Source organism: Pygoscelis adeliae, unplaced genomic scaffold, assembly GCF_000699105.1.
Source record: "Pygoscelis adeliae isolate BGI_AS28 unplaced genomic scaffold, ASM69910v1 Scaffold358, whole genome shotgun sequence".
Taxonomy (NCBI): Eukaryota; Metazoa; Chordata; class Aves; order Sphenisciformes; family Spheniscidae; genus Pygoscelis; species Pygoscelis adeliae.
In genome coordinates, this window is record NW_008825429.1 from 1,975,952 (window position 1) to 1,997,303 (window position 21,352).

General features: G+C 39.8%; 1 protein-coding gene across 1 annotated transcript; it reads right to left on the bottom strand.

Moving 5' to 3' along the window:
• Positions 1 to 3,373: 3,373 nt before the first annotated feature.
• Positions 3,374 to 21,258, bottom strand: SMPD4 (sphingomyelin phosphodiesterase 4, neutral membrane (neutral sphingomyelinase-3)). Its single transcript, XM_009330852.1, has 19 exons — positions 21,238 to 21,258; positions 21,064 to 21,150; positions 20,422 to 20,564; positions 20,198 to 20,273; positions 19,217 to 19,325; positions 18,563 to 18,615; positions 17,821 to 17,972; positions 16,350 to 16,482; positions 15,612 to 15,683; positions 11,959 to 12,048; positions 9,300 to 9,445; positions 8,734 to 8,824; positions 7,641 to 7,741; positions 7,177 to 7,340; positions 6,391 to 6,596; positions 5,582 to 5,815; positions 4,678 to 4,809; positions 4,383 to 4,511; positions 3,374 to 3,900 (listed from the first exon to the last, which is right to left on the bottom strand). Exons 1-19 carry the CDS (start codon positions 21,256 to 21,258, stop codon positions 3,574 to 3,576), a joined length of 2,466 nt encoding a protein of 821 aa, XP_009329127.1. The 3' UTR covers positions 3,374 to 3,573.
• Between the last annotated feature and the right edge of the window lie 94 nt (positions 21,259 to 21,352).

Genomic DNA, 21,352 nt, shown 5'->3' on the forward strand with positions numbered 1-21,352 from the left:
TAATAGAAATGGTAATAAGGCCACATAACAAAATGGTAAAATGTCTTGTCTGATGACAGATTTCTGACGTTTCTGCTACCCCAAAGGTAAGTTGTGCCTTTTTTAGCAGTCTTACATGCTGAACAGTGATTTGAACTGGTCATTGCAGAAGATGAGGTAGAAATTTTGTTATCTGCAGAAAAAAGGGAGAAACGATGACCTGAGTCCTATGACTGCAGAGCTGATTATGGGAGTAGTCTGGAGCGGCAGTTTAAGCAAACAAGTTTGCAAAGCCAAGGCCCTCAAGTATCAAATTCCTCAAATAAAACTTGCAGCAGGACAATTATCTACAGCGTCACAGCAGGACAATGACTAGTAAGTAGGAAATACCTTCTCTTACACTTGCGTGGAACATGGTAAGATGCAACCCTTACACAGCTCTAAGGCTCAAGCAAGTCAGTGGATTTGTTAGCAAAAACTGGTTATTGCAGGCTTTCATGATAGTGAATGCTTTGGTTCCTACAGCACAGTTTTGGATGTTTATTTACATTTAGATTATAGCTACTTTCTTACTGAACCTCATTTCACTTTGATTAGTTCTCTTTCCCACATGCACTACCATGGCATATTTTTAGTGCGTACAGAATGGTGGTTATTTTCCTGACTGAGTTGCCTTTGGAAGCTGATCAGGTCAGGATTCCTCTTTGTGGCATCCCTTGGTATATTGCCCCAAAGAACACTTGGTGTTAATAAAAAAAGTAGCTCAGAGAATGGAAATTGCAGGAAGGGGTGAGAGTGAACGTGGGGACAGAAATAAGACACGCCGCTGTGCCTGCTGTTTGCCAGTTTGCCATACTCTGAGGGCAGAAACAGGCTGGTGGGGAAATGGAGTCCCTTAGTCCCAGGGAAATAAGGATGTTTTGAAATCACAAAATAGACTGAGAACACCTGCTTTTTATTGTTTAGTACCCTAGGTTGTGCCATTTTGTTAATAAGACACTTGACTGAGATCCCCACCCTTGATTAGACATGTTTTGAGGAATGGATTTTTTTCAATTGCTGAATGTGTTCCCTCCAGAAACCTGACATACCTTTTACTGAGGAACTCTCTTTTTTAGTCAAGTGTTTGACTCCTGTGTCATCATGGGGAGTTAAGTATTGTGATGATAAGCTGGGGATATAACATGGAGATGCACATGACTTCATTTAAAAAAAAAAAAAGTCGACCTTTTACATATAGTATCATGGAAGCTGTTAGCGTATAGACTTGCTTCTAGAAGACAGCACTAAATATTTCTACCACTGTAATGTTAAATAAAATCCACCCCCCAACATTCTCAGCATTGTATTTGGTTTATGTTTCAGAACTTCAGATTCTCATATTAGCCAATAGCAGAGCTTGTAATAAAAAAACAACACAAACACAACAAACCAAAAACCAACAACACCCCCCCCCAAAAAAAAAAAAAAAAAAACAACAAACAAACAAACCACCCATGGCCTGGGAGCTGGTAACCTAGAAGGGGACTCCCTTACTCTCTAGAACTTTGGAAAAAAAAGTAAGCATGACTTTTGCCTTCAGTGTGTGACCAAAATCTTCCCGATTATAGTTTATGCTGAGTAAAGTGCCTGGCAGCATCTCTCCCAGCAGCTTGGTGTGAGGAATAAAATGTCTTGCTAAAAACGCTGTACTGCAGCAGTAGGCAGTACAGAAATACTGCACTCCTCCTTCCTTTTCCCTGTGCTTCCAACCAGTATAGGTGAAGCATATGCATTTTGTGTACAGATCTGGTTTGTTAAAATGCAGCTCGAGCTAGTGCTGAGAGTATCGGTGCATTATATTGCTAGCAACATGCCTCCAGCTTTGCCTCGCCTGCTGTGGCTGTTTGGGTGGTGGTTTAGAAGAAACTGTATTTCTAGATCAAACTAAATGACCCTCAGCTATTCCATTTTTCTGTATAAGCTGACCAGAGTGCTCTTGATTAAAGTACGGCTCTGAGTTACTGAGGTGTAGGTCATCAACGGCCCTGAGGTCAACATAGATACACTGCAACAGAAGGTGACAGATTTTCAGGACTTCCTTGCAGCTCAGTCTTCCAGTTGTGAGTATTGATGACAAGGTAATGGGCAACCTGTCACAGCTTTTAATTCATCCTGCCTGCAGCAACAGGAAAATGTGGCATACCTTTTAGTAGCGATCCTTGATTCATTATGAGTTTAATGAATAATGAGATTAATGAAGATCTGTAATAAAGTGGGAAAATACTTTTTTTTTTTTTTAAATACTGCCATTTAAAGAAGTACAGAGTGACAGCTGCTGAGGAGCAGCTCTTGCTGTCCCCCTCCCCAGTACCACCATCATGTTCCTGTTGTGGTCACTTGCAAGGAGGCAGAGCTCTGCTCGGCTGGCTGCCCACCCCCCACTGCAACACCCCTTGACCTGCCCCAGGGCCTTTACAGCGGCGGCTTTGGGCGGTGGGTGCAGGGGCTCTGGGCAGCTCCCTCACCCTGTCCCAGTGGCGTCAGCTGGGTGGCCCTGGCTGAGGCAGCAGTGCTGGACAGCAATGGAGCTGAGCTGCACGGTGTTTAACCGCTCCTGAGCCAGATGCTGCCATGAATGTGTTAAATGCGCATGTGTGGTTGCTTTCATATTTGTTTAATAAATGGTTTCTCTCCTGTATCACTGCTGTGCATGGTCCTTAATGCTTTACAGGAGTATCGTGGCTGCAGCGCAGCTGCTTGAGATGGGAACCGATGGATTCCTTAAGCATTGATGGAACAAAAAAGGATTTCTTGCCCTTTTCATGTCAGGGGAGAGGACAACAAAGTATTTGTTGAGCTCCAAGAGAGGAATGCTCCCATCTGCTGGCCAAAACTGCCGGGTTAGAGTTATAGTAAGGTTATATGGGAAACAGCAGTCACTTCTGTTTTTACAAGCAAGTGTTAATACCCCATTGAGCACAGTGGCTCTGGAAGAGGTGCAAACACATGGAGAAGTGGTTTATGGAGGTAGAAGGCATAATCCTGCCTGGGTTGGGGAGGCCTCAGGCAGGGAAGAGGAGGCTTAAGCCCAGCCCTGGGTTATGAGATGCCGCTCCTGGTGCCTTGTCCCATCTTCTGGTTTGTTGGTTTTTTTTTTTCCCTATCTATCTGTGCAACTTCCCATAAATTTCTTGGTGCACTGCTATTTCTGTTGCCTTTGTAACTGCTCTGCCTGTAAGCATAATGTGTAAGTAAGTCCTGCAGCTAATTCTTGCTTTAGAACAGTGTAAGGCTTCAATGCAGTTATTGCTGAATCAGAAATGTTTCTACACATGACATAATACTGAAATGAACTATAAATACTGATGGCTCATTCTTCCCACCCTCAAAAAAAAAAGTCATTCACTAGATTCCATAGGAACGCTTTTATAAAAATAAAATTTACATTGATTATCTCCACTCCACAAGACTGTATCATTGTTTATAAAACTCAATTTACTTTAATATTAAAAAATACTTTAGGAAGATATGATAATTCAAACATTTTAGTCATTGAATCCCAGGCTCATCCTTAAAACATTTATTTTACAAGTATAAGCTGAGAGAAGGAAATCAGTGTTCATGTGGTTTCCATCCTTCAGAGAAAAAAGTCATTATTACAGCATAAAGAAAATATCCAATCAGGATAATGAATGTGCAGCCCACTGGCCCAATGTAAAACCAGGATGCAATGAAGTAGATCATCAGCAAAGAAATGAGAGTCCTGTAGCTAGCCAGAAACCTCAGACTGATTCTTGGTCCCCAGTTCTGGCTTGTTCTGTCCTTCACCGCAGGACTATACCTGATTTTCTGTATGAGGTGGGGGTTGGTAAGATGATAGCGACAAAGTCTGCCAACAAAATCTTCCCTGGAGCAAAGCACATCCATCTGATCAGCAAACTGAGGTAAGAAAAGTTTAAACATTAGTATTCTACTGAAACTACTTTCATAAAGTAAGCGTAATTTATTTTACATTTTTCTGCATTTATAGGATGAGGATTATAGAAAATAGAGGGGAAAAAAAATCAAAATACTAGTTCTACTATTTTAAATAGTAGAACTGCTTTAGTGCTGACTTGCCTTGTATCTATCATAGGAAGAAAAGGATTTGCTTTTCCTGTTTTAGAAACATTCATTCTGAATGATATTCCCTTTGTTCATCAAGCATGAAGAATACATTTAAAACATTATTTATTAATGTTTTGTGTAGGAAAAGCAGAACTACAGGTAGAGAAGCAGGCCTGATACTGTTAGGAAATACCCATCTAGACCACAATAAAGGAGACAGAGCAAGAACAAGCCAAGCGTCGTATTATGTGCAGGTGCAGTGAAGAACAAGAATTTGCAATGGAAAATACAAAAGGAGGCAATGCTGTACTTACCCTTTCATTAAGCACTGAGGATAAACGAAATAGGAGGCGAACCAGAGTAGCATTTTCGTAGCTTCGGATGGGCTGAAGCTCAGTATCTCCTTGATACTGCACCTCAAATCTACGTAAACCATTTATGATCTAGAAACAGGAAAATAAACCCCTTAACTTGTAGCTCCCGTCGGAAACGCCTTTATACAGGCACCTCTCTTAGCCCCAGATAAACTGCATTTCTCTTGATGTAGAAGGACAACTTGTTTTTTCAAGAACAATCTAGGGTAGTGATATGGAATCTTTCTTCTCTCACCTGGTACCTGCCAAGAGGTGTAAGAATGAGGCCATCCTCGCTTTCTATGCAGTCTGGAAGCTGCTTTTTTCCATTCTCGTCTTGAGCTGTCCCACACTTCATCATCATCTGGGTCAGTTGGGCTTCATTCAGCTACTCAAGAATAACACAGTTCTAAAGCAAGTGTTTGACCTACTCCCTTCTATTTATTTCATTTATTTCTCCCTTCAAACTCCTTAGCAGGGGAAGCCTTTGAAAGCCAGCACAGATACCAAGAACTGCTTAATAGCACCTCAATTAGACATTAAAAGGAGATATGTCTCCAGATTTCTTGTCTGTGCTCGTCAAATCCAAGAAGTGTTCTGTTTTATATATCACTTACTTACTCCTTGAGCACTGTCAAATAGTTGTCTTCTCCTAGGTCAGTTCTGTGTGAGGGAGTGTGGCTGAGAGAAATTAATCCATTCTTTTAAGTTTAACCAAAGAAACAGACTACTTTTAGTTCATCCATTCATCTATAGCTGCAGTTGTACGTTGTATTTTTATAGCTCTTTACATTTAGAAGATACTGGACTGTTTTTAAAATTTAAGCCATGCCTTGCCTGTTTGTAAACAAGAGAACAGGCACAAGTTAAGAGACAGGTTTGGTATAAACTATACAGTCCAAAAGAGTGGTCACTTGAAACAAAGCGGGCTTAATATTTAGAAATTAAGAGCATCTAGTTCTATCTATCTATACTGAAAGAGGTTTTGAAGTGGTCAGGTAAAGTCAAGCCTAGAAGATGTTTACAACAAAACTTGCTAGCAGGGTCTCTGGATGGCTTTGTGCCCCACAATGTCCAAGAGTGACAGAAGTTCATTTGAGGAGTCCTGACTCTTGTTCACACTGCCACATAGGGAAAGTTCTTAGAAAGATGTTACGTACCTTAAAGATTTGGCACAAGTATTCCAGTGCCTTCTCTAAATATTCATCTGTTTTTTTGATGCTGTCTTGCCCAATTTCATCAAGGTCATTGCCTGTGTAGGAACCATTCATCTCAGATGGTGTAAATCTAAACCATGAAAAGAAGGACTGGCTAGCCATTGTCTCTGCAGAATGGTCTGATATGGATTTTGCTGTCTGCTGCGCCTGACAGATTAACTGAGCCAGTTTTAACACCTAAAACAAAAAAAAAAATTAATTGCGTGGGACAAAGATAAGGGTATCAATAAGCATCAATACATGGATAAAACTGTGCCTTGATACCTGGCAGTAAGAGCAAACCCAGCAAACTCACTCTCTTAGCTCACACGGACTTGTGCTAAGACAAGTTGCATTTCCAGTAGGGCAAAGGTAGTTCTTTGCTGTTGAAGCATTTAAGAAACTTGAGAGCTGCTTAGGTTTTTCAGCTGCCTTTTTCCCTCCCCGCTATTTTTATCTGACTTGCTTATGGGTACTAATCAATACAATGAATCAGAAGTTCACAGTAAGCATGTTTGAGAGGAAATACTCACAATACAGTACTTCAAGGCAGCAAGCTGTTATATTAACTTCTTATTTAGCAAAGAGCAAGTAGATTTTTACTGCTATGCTGGATTGGGACCCCTCATGTTCCAGAAGTCACCATCAGCAAACTTAACTATAGAGTAGTGCAGGGTGTGAAGTTTTCCACTCTTAACTTCGCATAATGTGGATGCTCAGCATTGAGAAAACAACCTGTCAAAGAGACAGGTGACAAGAAACTTGTTGCTTACCAAATTCCTGACTTCTGTGCCAAACATCTGTTTATACTGGAAGTCCTGTCCTTCCAGGCTGTAAACATGACTCTTCACCTTAAATGAGGCATCTGTAATAGTTGGAGGCCATGATGAGAAGAAGCTCCCACCAAGTGTGGGGGTCATAAAAAGTCGGTGTTGACGATGGGGAATAACAAGTTCTGGCTCCAGGAATAACTGTTCTCCTAGAATTTGAGGAAAGCGGTGAAGACTGTTACATAATACTCCTGTTTTTGCCTGCATTTAAATGCAGACCATACAGACAGCATTTTAAGGCTGTAACTTGTTTTAAACAAAGGCAGTGGAGAATCATGACATTTAAGCTACTGATACGTGTCAAATCTTGCCCCTCCCAAGTTTACTGTATCCTAATTACCCTGAAGTGTATACATGAATACCTGACTAGCTATTTTGCTAAGTATAGATAACTTTAGAGATATAAAAAGTTTTAATCTTGAGCTAAATAATCAAGTAAGACAAGTGTAAGAAATAGTAACTTTATTGTAAACACCCAATATTGTGTTCTTTATTCTTTAAAGAAAAAAATTGTGGAATGAAATCTAAACAATGGTGATTAGAAAAGAACTACAGACATATTAAACCAACACAACAAACATTAGTGAAGGCACATAGACTTTTGAATGACAAAATAGCATGCAAAATGGGGGAGGAAGTCTATTCACCTTAGTGCTTCTAAGGCAAGATGTAGCCATTGAGAAGAAAGATCAAGACCAAACAGCATAAGATGTCAAAATATCCATTTACCTTTCAGGATCATTTCAGCTAGATTGGGCTGAGCAAAGACCTTGGCTACTCGGAACACCATGAGAGCATTTTTTGGACTGACCAAGTCTGTTCGAAGAGCTCTGTTCAGAAATCCTACAAACAGCTTAGTATACATGAGTAGGTTTTCTTGAATGAAGGCAGCCCTGTCAAAGTGAGTACAGGATTTTGTGAGTACAGCTATTTAAATAATTATTATTTTGTCTTCTGCCAAACGATTCGTTAAGGGAATGTTTTATACTATCTCTGGAAAGATGGTCTATTTGTACTGAGACAAAAGAATACTCCTTTCGAAACAAAAGCTTGTGTTGTAACAAATCATCTCTGATCTTGTATGGGAAGCTAATTCAGGATGGTGGATGCTTCCTGAAATTCTGCCGTTTTACTCGGGATCTGCATAAACTTGAGGTTTGGTTCAGATTACTCACAGTTGCTTTCCTCCTTACCATTTCTCTGACACACTGCGAAGCAAGGGCTCTGCACTTTGTGGCGGCTTTTCCGGAGCATACCTCCAAGGCTGCAAGTAACTTAACCACATCTCAAGAACCTAAGCAAAATCACACATAAGAACATATGAGTATCAGTACTTTTTGGAAAAGAAGACAGAAAGGGATTTTGTTTGTTTCTTTTAAACCTAGTGAATATTATCTTAATGACACCTAAGAGTTTTTAGGAATAAAGCTCTCTCTAGTAATCTGAGTATCTTTGAAAGAGAACTGAAAAAACTAAGTGCATGTTCATTAAGACCTATCTGGATTTTCTGTAATACCCAAATGAGATGGCACTCAAACAGCTACTACAAAAAAAGAAAACTTAGTTGGTCACTACATTTAAGGTGCATTTAACAGCTCTGATAGTGTTCACTGAATCTCTCTTGAAGTAAGTAAACAAGATGCTACATTAATATCATTTTAGCTCTTGTCTTCTGCATAGGTATACACACCACACTGAGGAAACACAGTGGAGTCCTGATTGCACTGAAGCCAAGGATAGATTCGCCATAGCCTCTGTAAATATTTCTTCTGACATTTTGCCTTACACATGTACCTCAAACACTGCAATATAGCTATAGGTCTAGTGAGCAAGATCTAGCCCTGTTACATTCTCCACTTTTAAACTCCTACATTAATTACTAAGAGTCATGGTCTGATATATTTATTCTCCTGCTTGCAGGAGGTAGTATTTGCAGTATCTATTGCAAATTAATATCGTATTACTTATGTTTATGACCTATTATATTAGATATTAAGAAATTAGGACCTGTAAGAATGTATCTGTTTTTTAAGAGTAACACCTACTTCTTTTCAATCAACAGCCATTTTCAGCCAACAAGCTGTAGTAATTCTCACCAAGACCTATTCAACTTTCTTCTTATGTCTAACTGGCACTCCTTCTTTAACATTAAATGTACATGTTATATAAAGAATTTCATTGCTGTAGAAAAAAAAAGATTTAATGACCAAGAAATAGCTGCTAAACAGCAATAACTAATTACTAGTTCTGTTGAGTACAGACTTAGAAAGAGAAGCAGGTACATACTGCTCTGAAAGAGGCATCCAGAGGCCAGTGGCCAAAACAGTGTTGCAGAAAGATATAAAGTTTCTCCTGGACAAACCGAGGAATTACAACCCTGCAAACAAATTCAAAGACAGTCACATGTATAAACCAGCAGCAAGTTTTAAAAACAAAAAACCCCAACCCAACCAACCAACAACCCAACGCACTTCCACAAATGCAAATACAGAAAGGACTGGCCCAAACTTGTTCTTTCTTAACTGAAGCTACTTCTGGCCATTGAATTTCAACTCAAATACATAAATATAAAATTCTCCACTAACCTTGGCCAGAATCCTCTGGTAGCATTTTCTTTTCTCTGACTCATGCCAAGATACAGACTAGTGTAATAGCAAGACATCTCCCCCCCCGAAGCCCCCCCCCCCCCCCATCCAGTGGATGTGAGAACATAATCCATTAGCTCTCATGTACTTTTAATAACGTACTTCTGTATTAAGCCATCAAAACAACCTAATTCAACCTCTCAGTGAAAGCAGAGCTTTTCAGGGAGAAGCTCTACACGTTTCAGAGCAGGCTGCTCATGTACCTACCTTTTAAACTCCTCTAGTGGGCTGGCTGTGTGGGAGTGGGCTGAAGGGGAGAGAGGCTCTGGTTTCAGGCTGTTGCTGAAAGCATGCAGATGTTTCACAAGCAGTCTTACCACTAGCACGTGCTCTTCAGTGGGCTTAAATGACTCCTAGATTCAAAGCAAAAGACAGGAAGATAATGAGTATCATATGCTAACTGTCCAGGAGATAATTCAGGAAAATTATATTCTCAGATCAGAAATCGAAATACAAGAAATGCTCTCTTCCTTCTAAGTTCTTCACCTGACCTTAGACAGACTTGCTCCCCAGGACAAGCTGCATCAATCTTCTGCCATCAGTTCACTAAGAAACAGTAGTGTATTTTTGACAATGCAATTGTAAAAAAAAGAAGTGTCTACAGTAACCTAATGTATTGAATTTCAGGCTAGCATTAAAGAACAGAATAACTTGTAGATTTGGACTTACCCCTTTCTGAAAAAAGAATATTCAGCCTTTCATTATGGTTACAAGTTCATTGCTGTGGACAGCACAACAGATTCTTTGTTTATGCTCTTGGCTGGCTTTACTGAGTTCTCCTTCCTATGCTTCATCTGCCTTATAAGAAAGAATAATCCTAGAAAGAGTTATGGTAAGAATAAGAACTGCTTCAAGTCCTGTGTGATCCTGTTTCTTCTAGCATCATTATGGGTCGAAGTAGCCTGGGTGGGAGCAGCACAAGCAGTGATAGTGAGCCACAGTGATTTAACTAATAAACAAGTGACTGTATGATACAGCAGGGAGATGAATGAGGTAAAAACCAGCTCGTTCTCCTGGGTGCCCACCGCCCAGCACCAGAGCTGGTCTGCTGCAGAATCTGGTGACAAAGCACTACCTTCTTTGCTGCTGTAATCTGCTCTAAGAGTAGAGAACTAATCTCAGTCCGCTACTGAAGGCAGATTTTAGGATATCATTTGTATTCTAAGTTTCACATCTCTCCTGTTTCTCAAAAGTTGAGAAGAATGTACATGAAACAAAAGTTACATCTGCAAGTATAATGGAAGATGCTGGAAGAGTGTATTAGACGACAGCTGCAAGATGTTTCCAGGATGCCAAATGCAGCTATGCTGAGGTAAGACTCTGAATATGACTCTAGGGGCTTGGCAGGCATTTTTATAGAAAAAGTTTCCACTTCTTAAATCCATTCAACAGTATTTCCAGTGCTCTGTGTGTGTGTGTGTCCTTCTCTGCAATGCCTGAGGCAAAACAGATGTGTTTTTACAATCTCTTAAGATTTTTAATACACTGTAAAGTTCACTTCAGGAAAAGATTCAAGGCTTGATGATATAGTCATGTAGTACAGCCAGATCTGAGACTCTTCTAAGAGAGAGGATAACCTGTTACCAGTTCTAATGAAGGCTGGTCATCTGTTCTTGACAGCTCCTAGTAAGTCAGCGTGTTTTCTACAGTCCTGAGGAGAGTTTATATAAGAGGGTGGAACTCTGAGAAGTTACTTGGTCCTAGGAGTTTAGATCAGGATCTCCAAAAGCAATTAGAGAGGTTGAGTACTCTGCTATAGGCCTTGAAAGGGTGTAATTTTAAAAAAATTCTAGGCTTCCCTTGAAGGTACCTTTTGAACTTACAAAACCACCAGTACCACTATTTCAATACATCGTTTCAGGTGATGCTAATAGTTTTTCCACTTAGCAATTCTTATAATTTCCTCTTAGCCTGGATCAGCACCATTACAAACATTACTGGTTTAAAAAGTATTATTTTAAAATATTATTTTTCCTCACAAGTGTTTTTGTTGCCAAATGTTAGCTTACAGGATGGATGTATGCCATTCTTTTCTTAACACAGTAATTAGATAAATATAATAGTAAAAAAGACTTAAAGGCAAGTAGTAGTTCCTGTTTTCCTTTCTAAGCAGTACCTTGAGATTTCATAGCACTTTATAAGAAAAATAAAGGATTAAACAGCAGGAAAATTCCATGTAGTGCTAAAGAGCTTTATAGTACATATGCTCGGCCCTCCCCTTTCCCAACATGAAGACCCAATGAATAAAGGGCTGAAGTAGGGCAAGAGGAATCAGCAATCTGTTCCAACAGGAATGTTTTTGCATGCACATTTCCTGAACAATCTGCAAATGTATCACTCCTGTGTTTTTGCAAAACTGGAAAATCAAGTTCACATTGCCACTACAAATTCAGTACTATCCAATGACATTTCACTGGCTAAAAAACCCCTAGATGTTACCTACCTTAATTTTAGGTGACAGCCTTGCAAATTCTGATCTTCTCTTCCATGCAAGGTTTGCTTAAGTGACTAGTGTGTAAGGGGCAGAAATCTGCCATCGGTGAAGCCAGTTCTGATGTCAAAAAACATCAGCACAGCTGATAAGCCTCTTTCTACAATGCATTACAAGAATGCATCTCTAAAAATGGAGCTCCCAATTCATCCTCATAATATGCTAGATTTTAACTATTTTCTCCATGACCTTTGCTCATATCACTCAGTATCTGTTTTCATTGACGATTTAGTAAATCTCAATGCAGGGTTCTCAATCAAGTTGTAAAATCACACCTTAGCAGAAAAAGCTGTACAGCTAGCACCAATACACTTTGCAGATTATATGATGGAACAAGATTTTTAAAAAGGAAACAAAATGAAAAGATGATAATACTTGGTATGCGTGGAGGGCCTGGTAGCTGGATTGGGCAGGACTACCGTGGTGTTTACTGGAGATACTGAGTCGGTAGTGGAGAACCTCCAGCTGAGACAACAGAAACAAAAAGGAAGGGGGGGAAGGGAAAAAAGGAGAGAAGAGAGCAAGAGAAAAAAAAAGTGAGAATGAGCCCAAGGAAGAAGGGTGGGGGGAAAAAATGAACATCACAAATACAGTCAGGGACAACATATCACAATAACAACTGCAGCCACAGTATCCTCTTCTTTCTGGTGTTCAGCAGATTGATTCCACAGTATTTCATACCCTTTATTAACTTGGAAATACAACTGGGAGCAGGTGTCAAAAAAGCATAGCTGTAAGTGGCTGTGGCTGTTCTCTTTGCTACCCTCAGAGCAAGTACTGGTAGGGGATATGGAGCTTTTGCCCAATAAACTCCCCATTTCAGAAGTTAACTGAACTGCAGCGACAAGGATTTACACACTGTTATGGTGTTTTATTAAATAATGGAGTAAAAGCATTCAATGGTCTGCAAGCTTTTTTAATACTATTTTGAAAACTTTGTCATTTCTTCCTTTGCTGCTAGAGAAGCGGGATTTGTATACTAGGAAGAAACTCAGATGGATACTTTCTTCTTCCCAAGGAACAGGAAGAAAAAAAAAAATTTGGCTTTTTACAATCACTGTGAGCCTGTCCAGTAAGTTTCCAGTCGGAGAAATCCTCTGTCATCTCTTTCTAATTAAAGGCCATTTGGGAAGGCTGCAGGTCTTGTGAATTTCCTCTAAAGAGGAAATTACTTTTACTATTAGGGAAATATCACATGTATAAAAAGGGAAAAGACATACCTAACATACAGTGTTACATGCTGATGCAAAAGGCATCTTGCCTTAACACTAAAATCTCTGCAAGCCTCAGCCAGATCCCTTCTTGGATGAATAAGGTAAAGAGTGTTTTTTGACAATGTGATAGCGAAGAGGATACTGTAGCGACAGTGACACGCATGTATGAAATTAATGAAAAAACAGAAAACAAAAAATGTACACTACACAGATCCCAATGACTATTGTCAGGCATCTAAACTAACTCTCCAGATCACACCTCTGCTGTCTTTGAACAGCCCCTACCCAATCTCCTCTAGTGCCAGTTTGGTATCTTCTGGTTTTACACTCTTAGAGTGGTAGGATTGTTACTGCAAGCTCCCCAGCAGCTCAAACGCATCATCTGCTTCATAATGGACTCCCCTGCCACAGGAATCAGTAAGAGCCTGTAGTCTCTTACTGGTGTTCCACATGCAGTGGTGGGGTCTGTGGCACCTGGCATTGGAAGGTCAGGAAGCATTACATAAAGTTTTATCAAACAACTTCTTTTTAAGGGTTCATTGTGATTACAGCAGAAGGGAATAGGAAAAGAGATGCTGCACGCTTGGGCTCTGGATCATCTGAGAACGAGAAAGCGAATAGGCAATGTAAAAGAATAGGAAAATAGTTGAATTGATAGGGAGAACAGTGAAACTCGGCATAGCAAATAGTGTCAACCTCAGGTTCACACCAGACCCAGAAAGAATTCAAAGCAGTAAAGCAGAAAAGCAGCACATCTTCTCAAAAGAAATTATTTACTATTCATTCCCGTTCCACCCCCTTCTACTTGTAAAGAGAAGTCTGTGATGGCATTAACAAGGTTTAAGGAAAATCTATCACTCCTTGAGGCACTTCACAGGAAAGTTACATATCCGGGATCTGGCTTGGCCCATCATAGCAAACAGGTCTGGCTGCTGGACAAAGAAAGAGCAAGTTCTGTGCAACCTCATCCCACCTTCCAATACATGTATGTAGTAGCCACGTCAAGTCACTGATGGTCAAACAGGTCTAGATCCCGGGATGAACGGTCACTAATTACCCCTCCTTCCAAACACACAGAAGGCTAAATGGAATCAAGTGAACCTGCATAATTATTAATAATTTTAAGAATAAGGTTTAGGGTGATCTTGGATTTCCAGTCAAGCCCTTTAACCCTTATGTTAAAACAAAACCTGCATTTCTGCATATTCTACTTCCTCATTTGAGGAACTATGAAGCGGACTATTCTACTTCAGCCCACCCTGAACCAGTCTACAAAGCTTAGTTTAAGCATCACAGGCTTATGAACAGTCCTGTCCCCAGCTGATCTGGAACCTTTCCTCAGTCCTGCAGGAGAGATCCTTCGTCCATTTATGGGTGTCGTGGGGAATTCCAGTCCCCTATTCAGGTGTTCTAACCCCCAAAGAGTGAAGACTTCCTTTTCTACATGCCCATAATTACCTCCCATCAAAGATGAAACTAAAATATCATCAGGGAGTTATGGCCTCAAGTTGTGGCTCAACACACCTTGTGGGAGATCCTGAAGTGATGATTTTAGAGAACTTTAAGCTCTACCTAGGCCCTATTCCACCATAACATTCATAGTCACTGTCTAAATTGCTGCTCCCTAGTGTTAGAAGAGAGCATCTGAAATACAGAGGGTGAACAGAGGAGAGGACTTTAAAGCAATCATTATTTCTGGCCTAAGCACAGCGCTTGATACACAGAGACTGGACAGACAGACAGACCAAAGGTACTTCAAGCAAAGCCTTTCCATCACAGGTGCACAGCCACGCTGCTGGGAGTCCCAGTTGGAGACTCTGCAACATTAGTGAGTTTGCATTTTGACCTCAACTTTAAGAAGACAAAACCCATCGTACTTCAGCTCTCCAATGTTTTTCCCTAGCAGAATATAAATACGTTTATTTTATAGCCTGTGAAGGATCAGAATTTTTCAGTTAATCAACTCTCACATCACTCTTTCACACAGGAATAAATCCTGAGTAGCTTTTCTATTTCTCTCCCCTTCTATGAAAGTCCCACTGTGACCCAGAGGGAATTCAGAGGATCAACATTTTCTCCTTCAAATTCCCTTTACATTTACAGTGCCTTTGATCTTAGCCTCCCCAACACTTACTTAGTTTTTACATGCAGTAGTTTGTTACTGAACAGGCCACCACAAACTGCTTAAAACAGTGTAATATCTGAGCAAGAGCTTGTAAGATATTCTGAACTCTGTAGCTACAGAACTGCTTCTGACACCATTATGGTGAAAAGCATATTTTGGAATATGAAACAAAATAGTTTATTCACTTAAAACTGAAGGACAGTTTAGTAAGACTTCCTTTTTTAATTTGGATTTATGCTAGAAAATGGTTACTGATCTTAGAAATTATTAATTGGTATTTTAGTAACAGTTCCTATCACTGCTGGAAATCAATTTAGATAATTTTTAGCAGTCATATTGCCCCAGTGGGATTTAACACCATGGTTTTATAGTGGCATCTTCCCCATCATTAGTACTTTGATTATTGGTGTTCAGATTGTTGTGACCATCCCACAAACTAGTCTTCTACAAAAACACAAAACAAAACCAACACAACTTCTGCAATGAAGGCAAACCTGGATGACACACTTATTCACAACATTCTTCAGAATTGGATTAGCAATTTTGACACACTTGTGTAGATACTCTGATAAGTTATTTCTTTCCTTTGCACCAATATACCAAAAAAATTCTCCACAGAATAGGAGATTTACCCCAAGATAAGAGGTCACCCATCAGATCGTGCTCACGAGTGAAGTACAAACTATTACCTTGACATGAGGGGACTGCATTTTCTGATACATTTCCAGTGAATAATGATGAAGCCACATTTCAACAAAGATCTGCAAAACAAATATTTTCTCAGCTAGGGAAAAAGAAATAATCCAGGACTCGTCAGTCTCAAGCTAGATATAAGGGAAGGCCACAGTATATAATTTAAAAACTAAGTTGTACTTGTAAATAGACAGGCACCTATCCAGAGATGTTTCAGGTTATCATCATGTCAGTGCAAATGACTGAGTTGGCATACTGTTAGCACCTCCTAAGCATCAATAATTCAGTTCAGCAACATGGTAGAAACTTGTTTCATAACAACTGTTAAGTCCAGATTATCCTTTCCCTTCCCTTAACGGTGAACAGAAGCAAATTCTCTGTGCTCAGCCTTTGCTTAGAGCATAGAATTGATGTAAGATTAAAAAAAAAAAAAAAAGAAGGAAAAAAAAAGAAAATCGGGTTCAGAAAGTTTTCTGGAAAAAATTACTCAAACACTTGAGATCAGTTCCAGATATTCAGTCTAAAAAAATTACATTAAGTGCCTTTCTAAATTACAACTTAACAGTGCTTTCACAGTGCTTTGTTTCACTAACAGAAAACAACAGCTGCGCTGCTCAATTCCAAAAACAAGCTAAAGCAAAATGGCATACCTGTCTCTGGTTTAAAAAGAAGAGATTCCTCAGTTAGCAGGAAGAAACATTGTGGGTTTTTTTCCTTCCTTAAATGCAACTTACCTGAAGCAGGGTTTCTGATCTCCAGATCTCCTGGGAAGCTGGGTCAGCATTCACAGAAGGCTGATGGGCAATGTGCCGTTTCAGCAAGCTGGTGTGATGCATGCCGTAGGAAGTGAAAGGCACTGGTGGAGACCTTCAAGGACAAATGAATGGAATACTGAAGTCAGTAAGCCTCAGTACAGGGAAATATATAATTGCTTTTAATCACCGGTTTATAAACTGGAAAACAGTCTTTAAGAAGTAAAACTGCATCATTGATTACACATGTCAAACTTCTGCAACGTGTTATAGTTACTAGTCACTTTAACTATAAACAAATGCTACATCAAATGCCGCATTGAACCAGCTTTACACAGACCTGATAATACATGTTTTTTTACTTTCTCCTATTCAGTTTGTTTTCTTTCACTCTGCCTTCCATATTAATAATTCACCTGATCTGTATTTTTCTAGATATATGCTAAGGCTCAACAGACCACAGAAATTAGTATCTGAAATGTATTTAAAATGCAGTTATATAAAATATAATGGCTATTTGTTTTTACATTCATCTAAAATTGCTAATACTGATAACATTTAATAAATTTGAGTAGCAAAACCATTTTTGAAAATGCGGACTTTCACACACTTAGCCATTACAAAGAACAAAAGACTGGGTGCTTGTATTGGAGAATTTTCACTTCAGCTTTGCGAGTTTGTTTATATGCCATTATCACATAGACATATAGAACTTCAGTAAGTGGTCAAAAAAAATCTTTCATCCTCTTTCTTCCAGTTGTGGCTACATAGATTGATCTATTACCATGCAAAAAGTCACCTGAAATGCAGTCACCCATTATATGATTTTATTACTAATATGTGCCTTGGCTTTTTATATCAGGAAGTTATGAAGTAGGAAACCTATGAGCACTGTCAGTCTGTAACAAAGCCACAGACATGGTCCTGACACAGCAGTTTCAAAGAACTGGAAAAATAGGTAATGAGAGCATTAAACAATTAAGGATGGCGAGCTCAGAACTGAAACAAAATCACCAAGTGCCAAGTTGTCTGCCTTTATAGCAATATTAATGAAAGATGCAAGTTTCCTTGTAACAGTGGTTATCACCAGTGCCATCTTTACCACATACCATATGTATATGAGGATAGTAAAAACTGCTGTCAAGTACAGTCGGATCTGTCCTACTCCAGTTGCAGGGCACAAAACACAGCTGGAGTTGCTGAACTGATGATTTTTTTGTTGCTTTGTACATGCCTTTTCTGCTCCAGTAGTAGCTACCTTTCAGACTTTCAAATGAAACCTTTATGGTAAAATTAAGTGAACGAGAATCTATTTAATTTTTGTAATTGTATAATAAGTATATACAGATAATAAAGAGCAGAGGTGTTTTCTACTTGTTAGAGATTTACTTCCAACAAGCTGTATTTTGTCAGCACTGTTCCCACAATTCACCTCTGGCACTGTAGTCATTACCTGGGAGTTGGGGAAGGGATGGCTCCCCCAGGATTTGAGGAAGGTGGAGGAAGGACACTTCCTTCTGTGGGTAGGAAGCACTTCAGGTACGTGTCCACCAAGATGAAATAAGCACTGTTGGAAGGGCTGACATGATGGGTGACGGGTGAGTTCTGAAACAGACACAAGGATATACTTGGAGTTATATACTGTTACTTTAAGCCACTGCTAGGGAGTGTCTGCCACACAGGCAGACCCATTTAGTATAAATAAGCAGAAGCCCAGTGGTTATAAAGGGTGAATTGACAACAAAGACACTTTGGAGCAAAGGTAAAGTAACTAACTGTAAGAGAACTGTTGCTGTAGTAGTGACTGTAACCAAGTATAAGAGTGCAGTGTTACACAGCACAGGTAACAACAGAAGAGGAACCAAATAACCAGACACCATAGTACAAAGCTGTGGTTATGACTGTATAAACGGTGTTACTGGATAGAGGGGTAGGAAACCCATTTGGAATCCGCTGCCTGCTCCCTGTTGGCATGTTGTTGGACAGACTGCTTACTGGTATATCTAAGGTGGGTATTTTGTTTATTATCCAGTCTTACATCATATCCTTAGGGAACTGAACCAAAGCAGTAACAAATTCTAAAAGTACAGATAAAACTGCTGCTAATTTAGCTGGACAGCATCTCAGCAGGCTTTTAAAGCATTGTGAAGAAAGGCTAATACTATTTTAAAGGAAAAATCGTGAAAGGTACTTACCTTCTGTGTAATCAAACTAATTGCAAAGTAAAACATGTAATATTCAAACGGATCTGGAAGAACAGAGTCAAGGATCAGATAATAAAAAACAAGCACAGCTGTTAGATATCTGGGGATGATGACTAGACATTAAATTTTTATTTTGTCAATGCTAAATTAACTTGCTAGAGCTTAACAGCAAATTCACCTTTGCTTTCTGGCTTTCCAGCTGACTCAAACATTGTTAACTGAGGTTTTCTCTATGTGGCAAGGTGTGTTTGCATTACTCGTCTTAGCACATTTGACTATCTCAAACTGAAACCAGTGCAGCTGCAGCTAGACTGCTTCCAACAAGTAAGCTAGCTGCAAAGTTAACATGCCCTTTTTCTATCAGATTACATAAACTATGAGTAGTTACGAAAACAAAAATTGTGAAATACAGGCTCTACTGGGAATCACTGGGAAATTTGTGGTTGACTTGAATAAGGCCGGAAAGGTTTATATGAAGAGGATAAATTTATTTTTCCTTGGAATCTAAACATTTCTGATCAGCCCAAACTCTTCAGCACGACAGTGATTTACCATAGACACATAATAAATATACAACAGAAATGCTTCGTAATCTCAGGTTTAGACATTTAAAAGGAATTAAATATCCAACTGTTAAAAGGATACTAAGAGCCAAATTCAAACCTAAACCACCAGACGAAGGAAACTGGACTTTGTTGTGGTATAAAGAGCATTCAGGTAGGACTTGCTCTTGTATTGAAGCCTTCACGGGGCCCTGAAAGACAGAGTAGTGAAATATTAATCTGACTACTCAGCACATGTGCAGAGTGTGTTTTCAGATAGTGAAGTTCTGCTGCATTCCAGCATTCTGAGATGGTATCTGCATTCAGCCCAGTGGGATTTTACTGCATTACAGTAGTTCCTTGTGCAAACGCATACTCTTTAGATAACTGCCAACTTTCTCACTGAAAATGAGTATTCAGCATAAGAAAAAAAAAAAGAGCCTTCACCAAGAGTTTTCCAGTTGGAGTGGGAGCAGCAGAAGACTGGTGTTCGCCTGATGGCTGACGGTTTTGTTAGGGTAACTGAGCTGTGGACCAGCAATTACTATATACTTAAATGATGTTTCCTTTTGTTAAAAACTGTAGCACTATCTGAATCAATTTCTAGATAGCAGGTAGCTGGTAGCAATGGAAGAAACATAGTGAAACAACTCTGCAGCTTAACATTTTTGTTTGAAATGTCATACTTGATATCCAGGATAGCAGTTAGTATTCAAACACATGGGCACAAAGCGCTGCTAGGGAAGGCACTGCTCTGTGACGAGCTTGGAAAACTATTTTCAATCCTTCCTAATTTTTATCCTCCAAGATAAAGCACACGACTTTCTCTGGGGAGAGGGTAAGAATCACAATGCAGCTTTCTTGGCTGAACGGCACAAATATCTAGCTGCTGACAACCACCATCTCCTACAAAGTTTACGGCTGGGAATTCTCCTCCTTGTTTAAAGAAACAAGCATGCTCTCAACCTGGAGTACTGAGGCTATACCATGGCCTATATTGAACTCTATGTATAAAGTGTGCACCAAGTTCCAACAGCTGCAACAACAACTACTTTCTCTTCTTACAATTTTTTCAGTTACTCACTGGAAGATATGAGACTGGGAAATCATATCTGTATTCTTCTGCTTGGAGTTTGTAAACCAGCTTCATCATTGGGCCACTGCAAACAAGCATCAGAAAGAAAATCCATGGTAAGTACCCTCCCGTCTCACTTTTGTGAGTATACTTTTGCACAGTGGAAGAAGGTCAAACACTGGTTAGTTATTCGCTGTACATTTTTTAATCCGTGCTGAAATCAATGAGTTTACCTGGGATCCAGGAAATCCAAAGCCACAGAATATTCGGTAGGATTTGTTCTTCCTTGCAAACAGCGAAGATTCCAACCTACGATGATGCCATCCAGGCTACCAAAAATGCTCTCCACCAGCCATGGGAAGATGCCATGTAGTTCCTTTAAGGAAAACAGACACAAATAGTTAACGCGTACAGTTCCTCACTTGAACAGTCTCTGTCGCACGTACGAGAATGCACAAAGATACTGTCTGCCAGCTATTTATGACTGTTTCCAGATTATCACCGGGCAGAGCTTCCATTCAAAAGAATGTATTCTAATATGGCAATTACAGGAAATCTATCCTGATTTCTGAGCCTACTAAAGTTCCAACGATACTCATCAGCATCGCATGCAATTATTTGTCACGCTTGAAAAACTAGTTTTCCTCGTAAATTGAGGCTGAAAAGTATTAATGAAGCGCAGCCAGCTGAAACAATCTTTTAATGACTAGAAAAGGTTCTTAACTCTTGGGAAACACTGGATTGCCACTGTTTCACCTGGAGTCCTCAAAACTCTTGGTAAGAGAAATAGGAAGAAAGGAAACAGTCACATGAAAAGGCAAATTCCTCCGAAATGTGCCGGGCAGTGAGTTTCCGAAAAGGCAGCGACTGCTCACCTTGGCGGGAAACTCCTCAATGACCGTCTCCAGGTCGTGGCACCTCTGAACAAACGGCTTGTTTATGCAATCTGCCTTCAGAGTGGCCTGTTACAAATCGTAAGGGAAATCAGATCACCGTGGCCAGAAAGGACAAAATTTATCACGGCCATGACGTAAAACTCCCCCGATTACGCTGCTCCTCCGGTACGGCATTTCTATTGATATGGCTGAAGTTACGCTGACCGACCTTATAACCTCACAGGCACGTAACAAAGCCGGCCGTTAACCAGAAACGGCAAGCCCGACC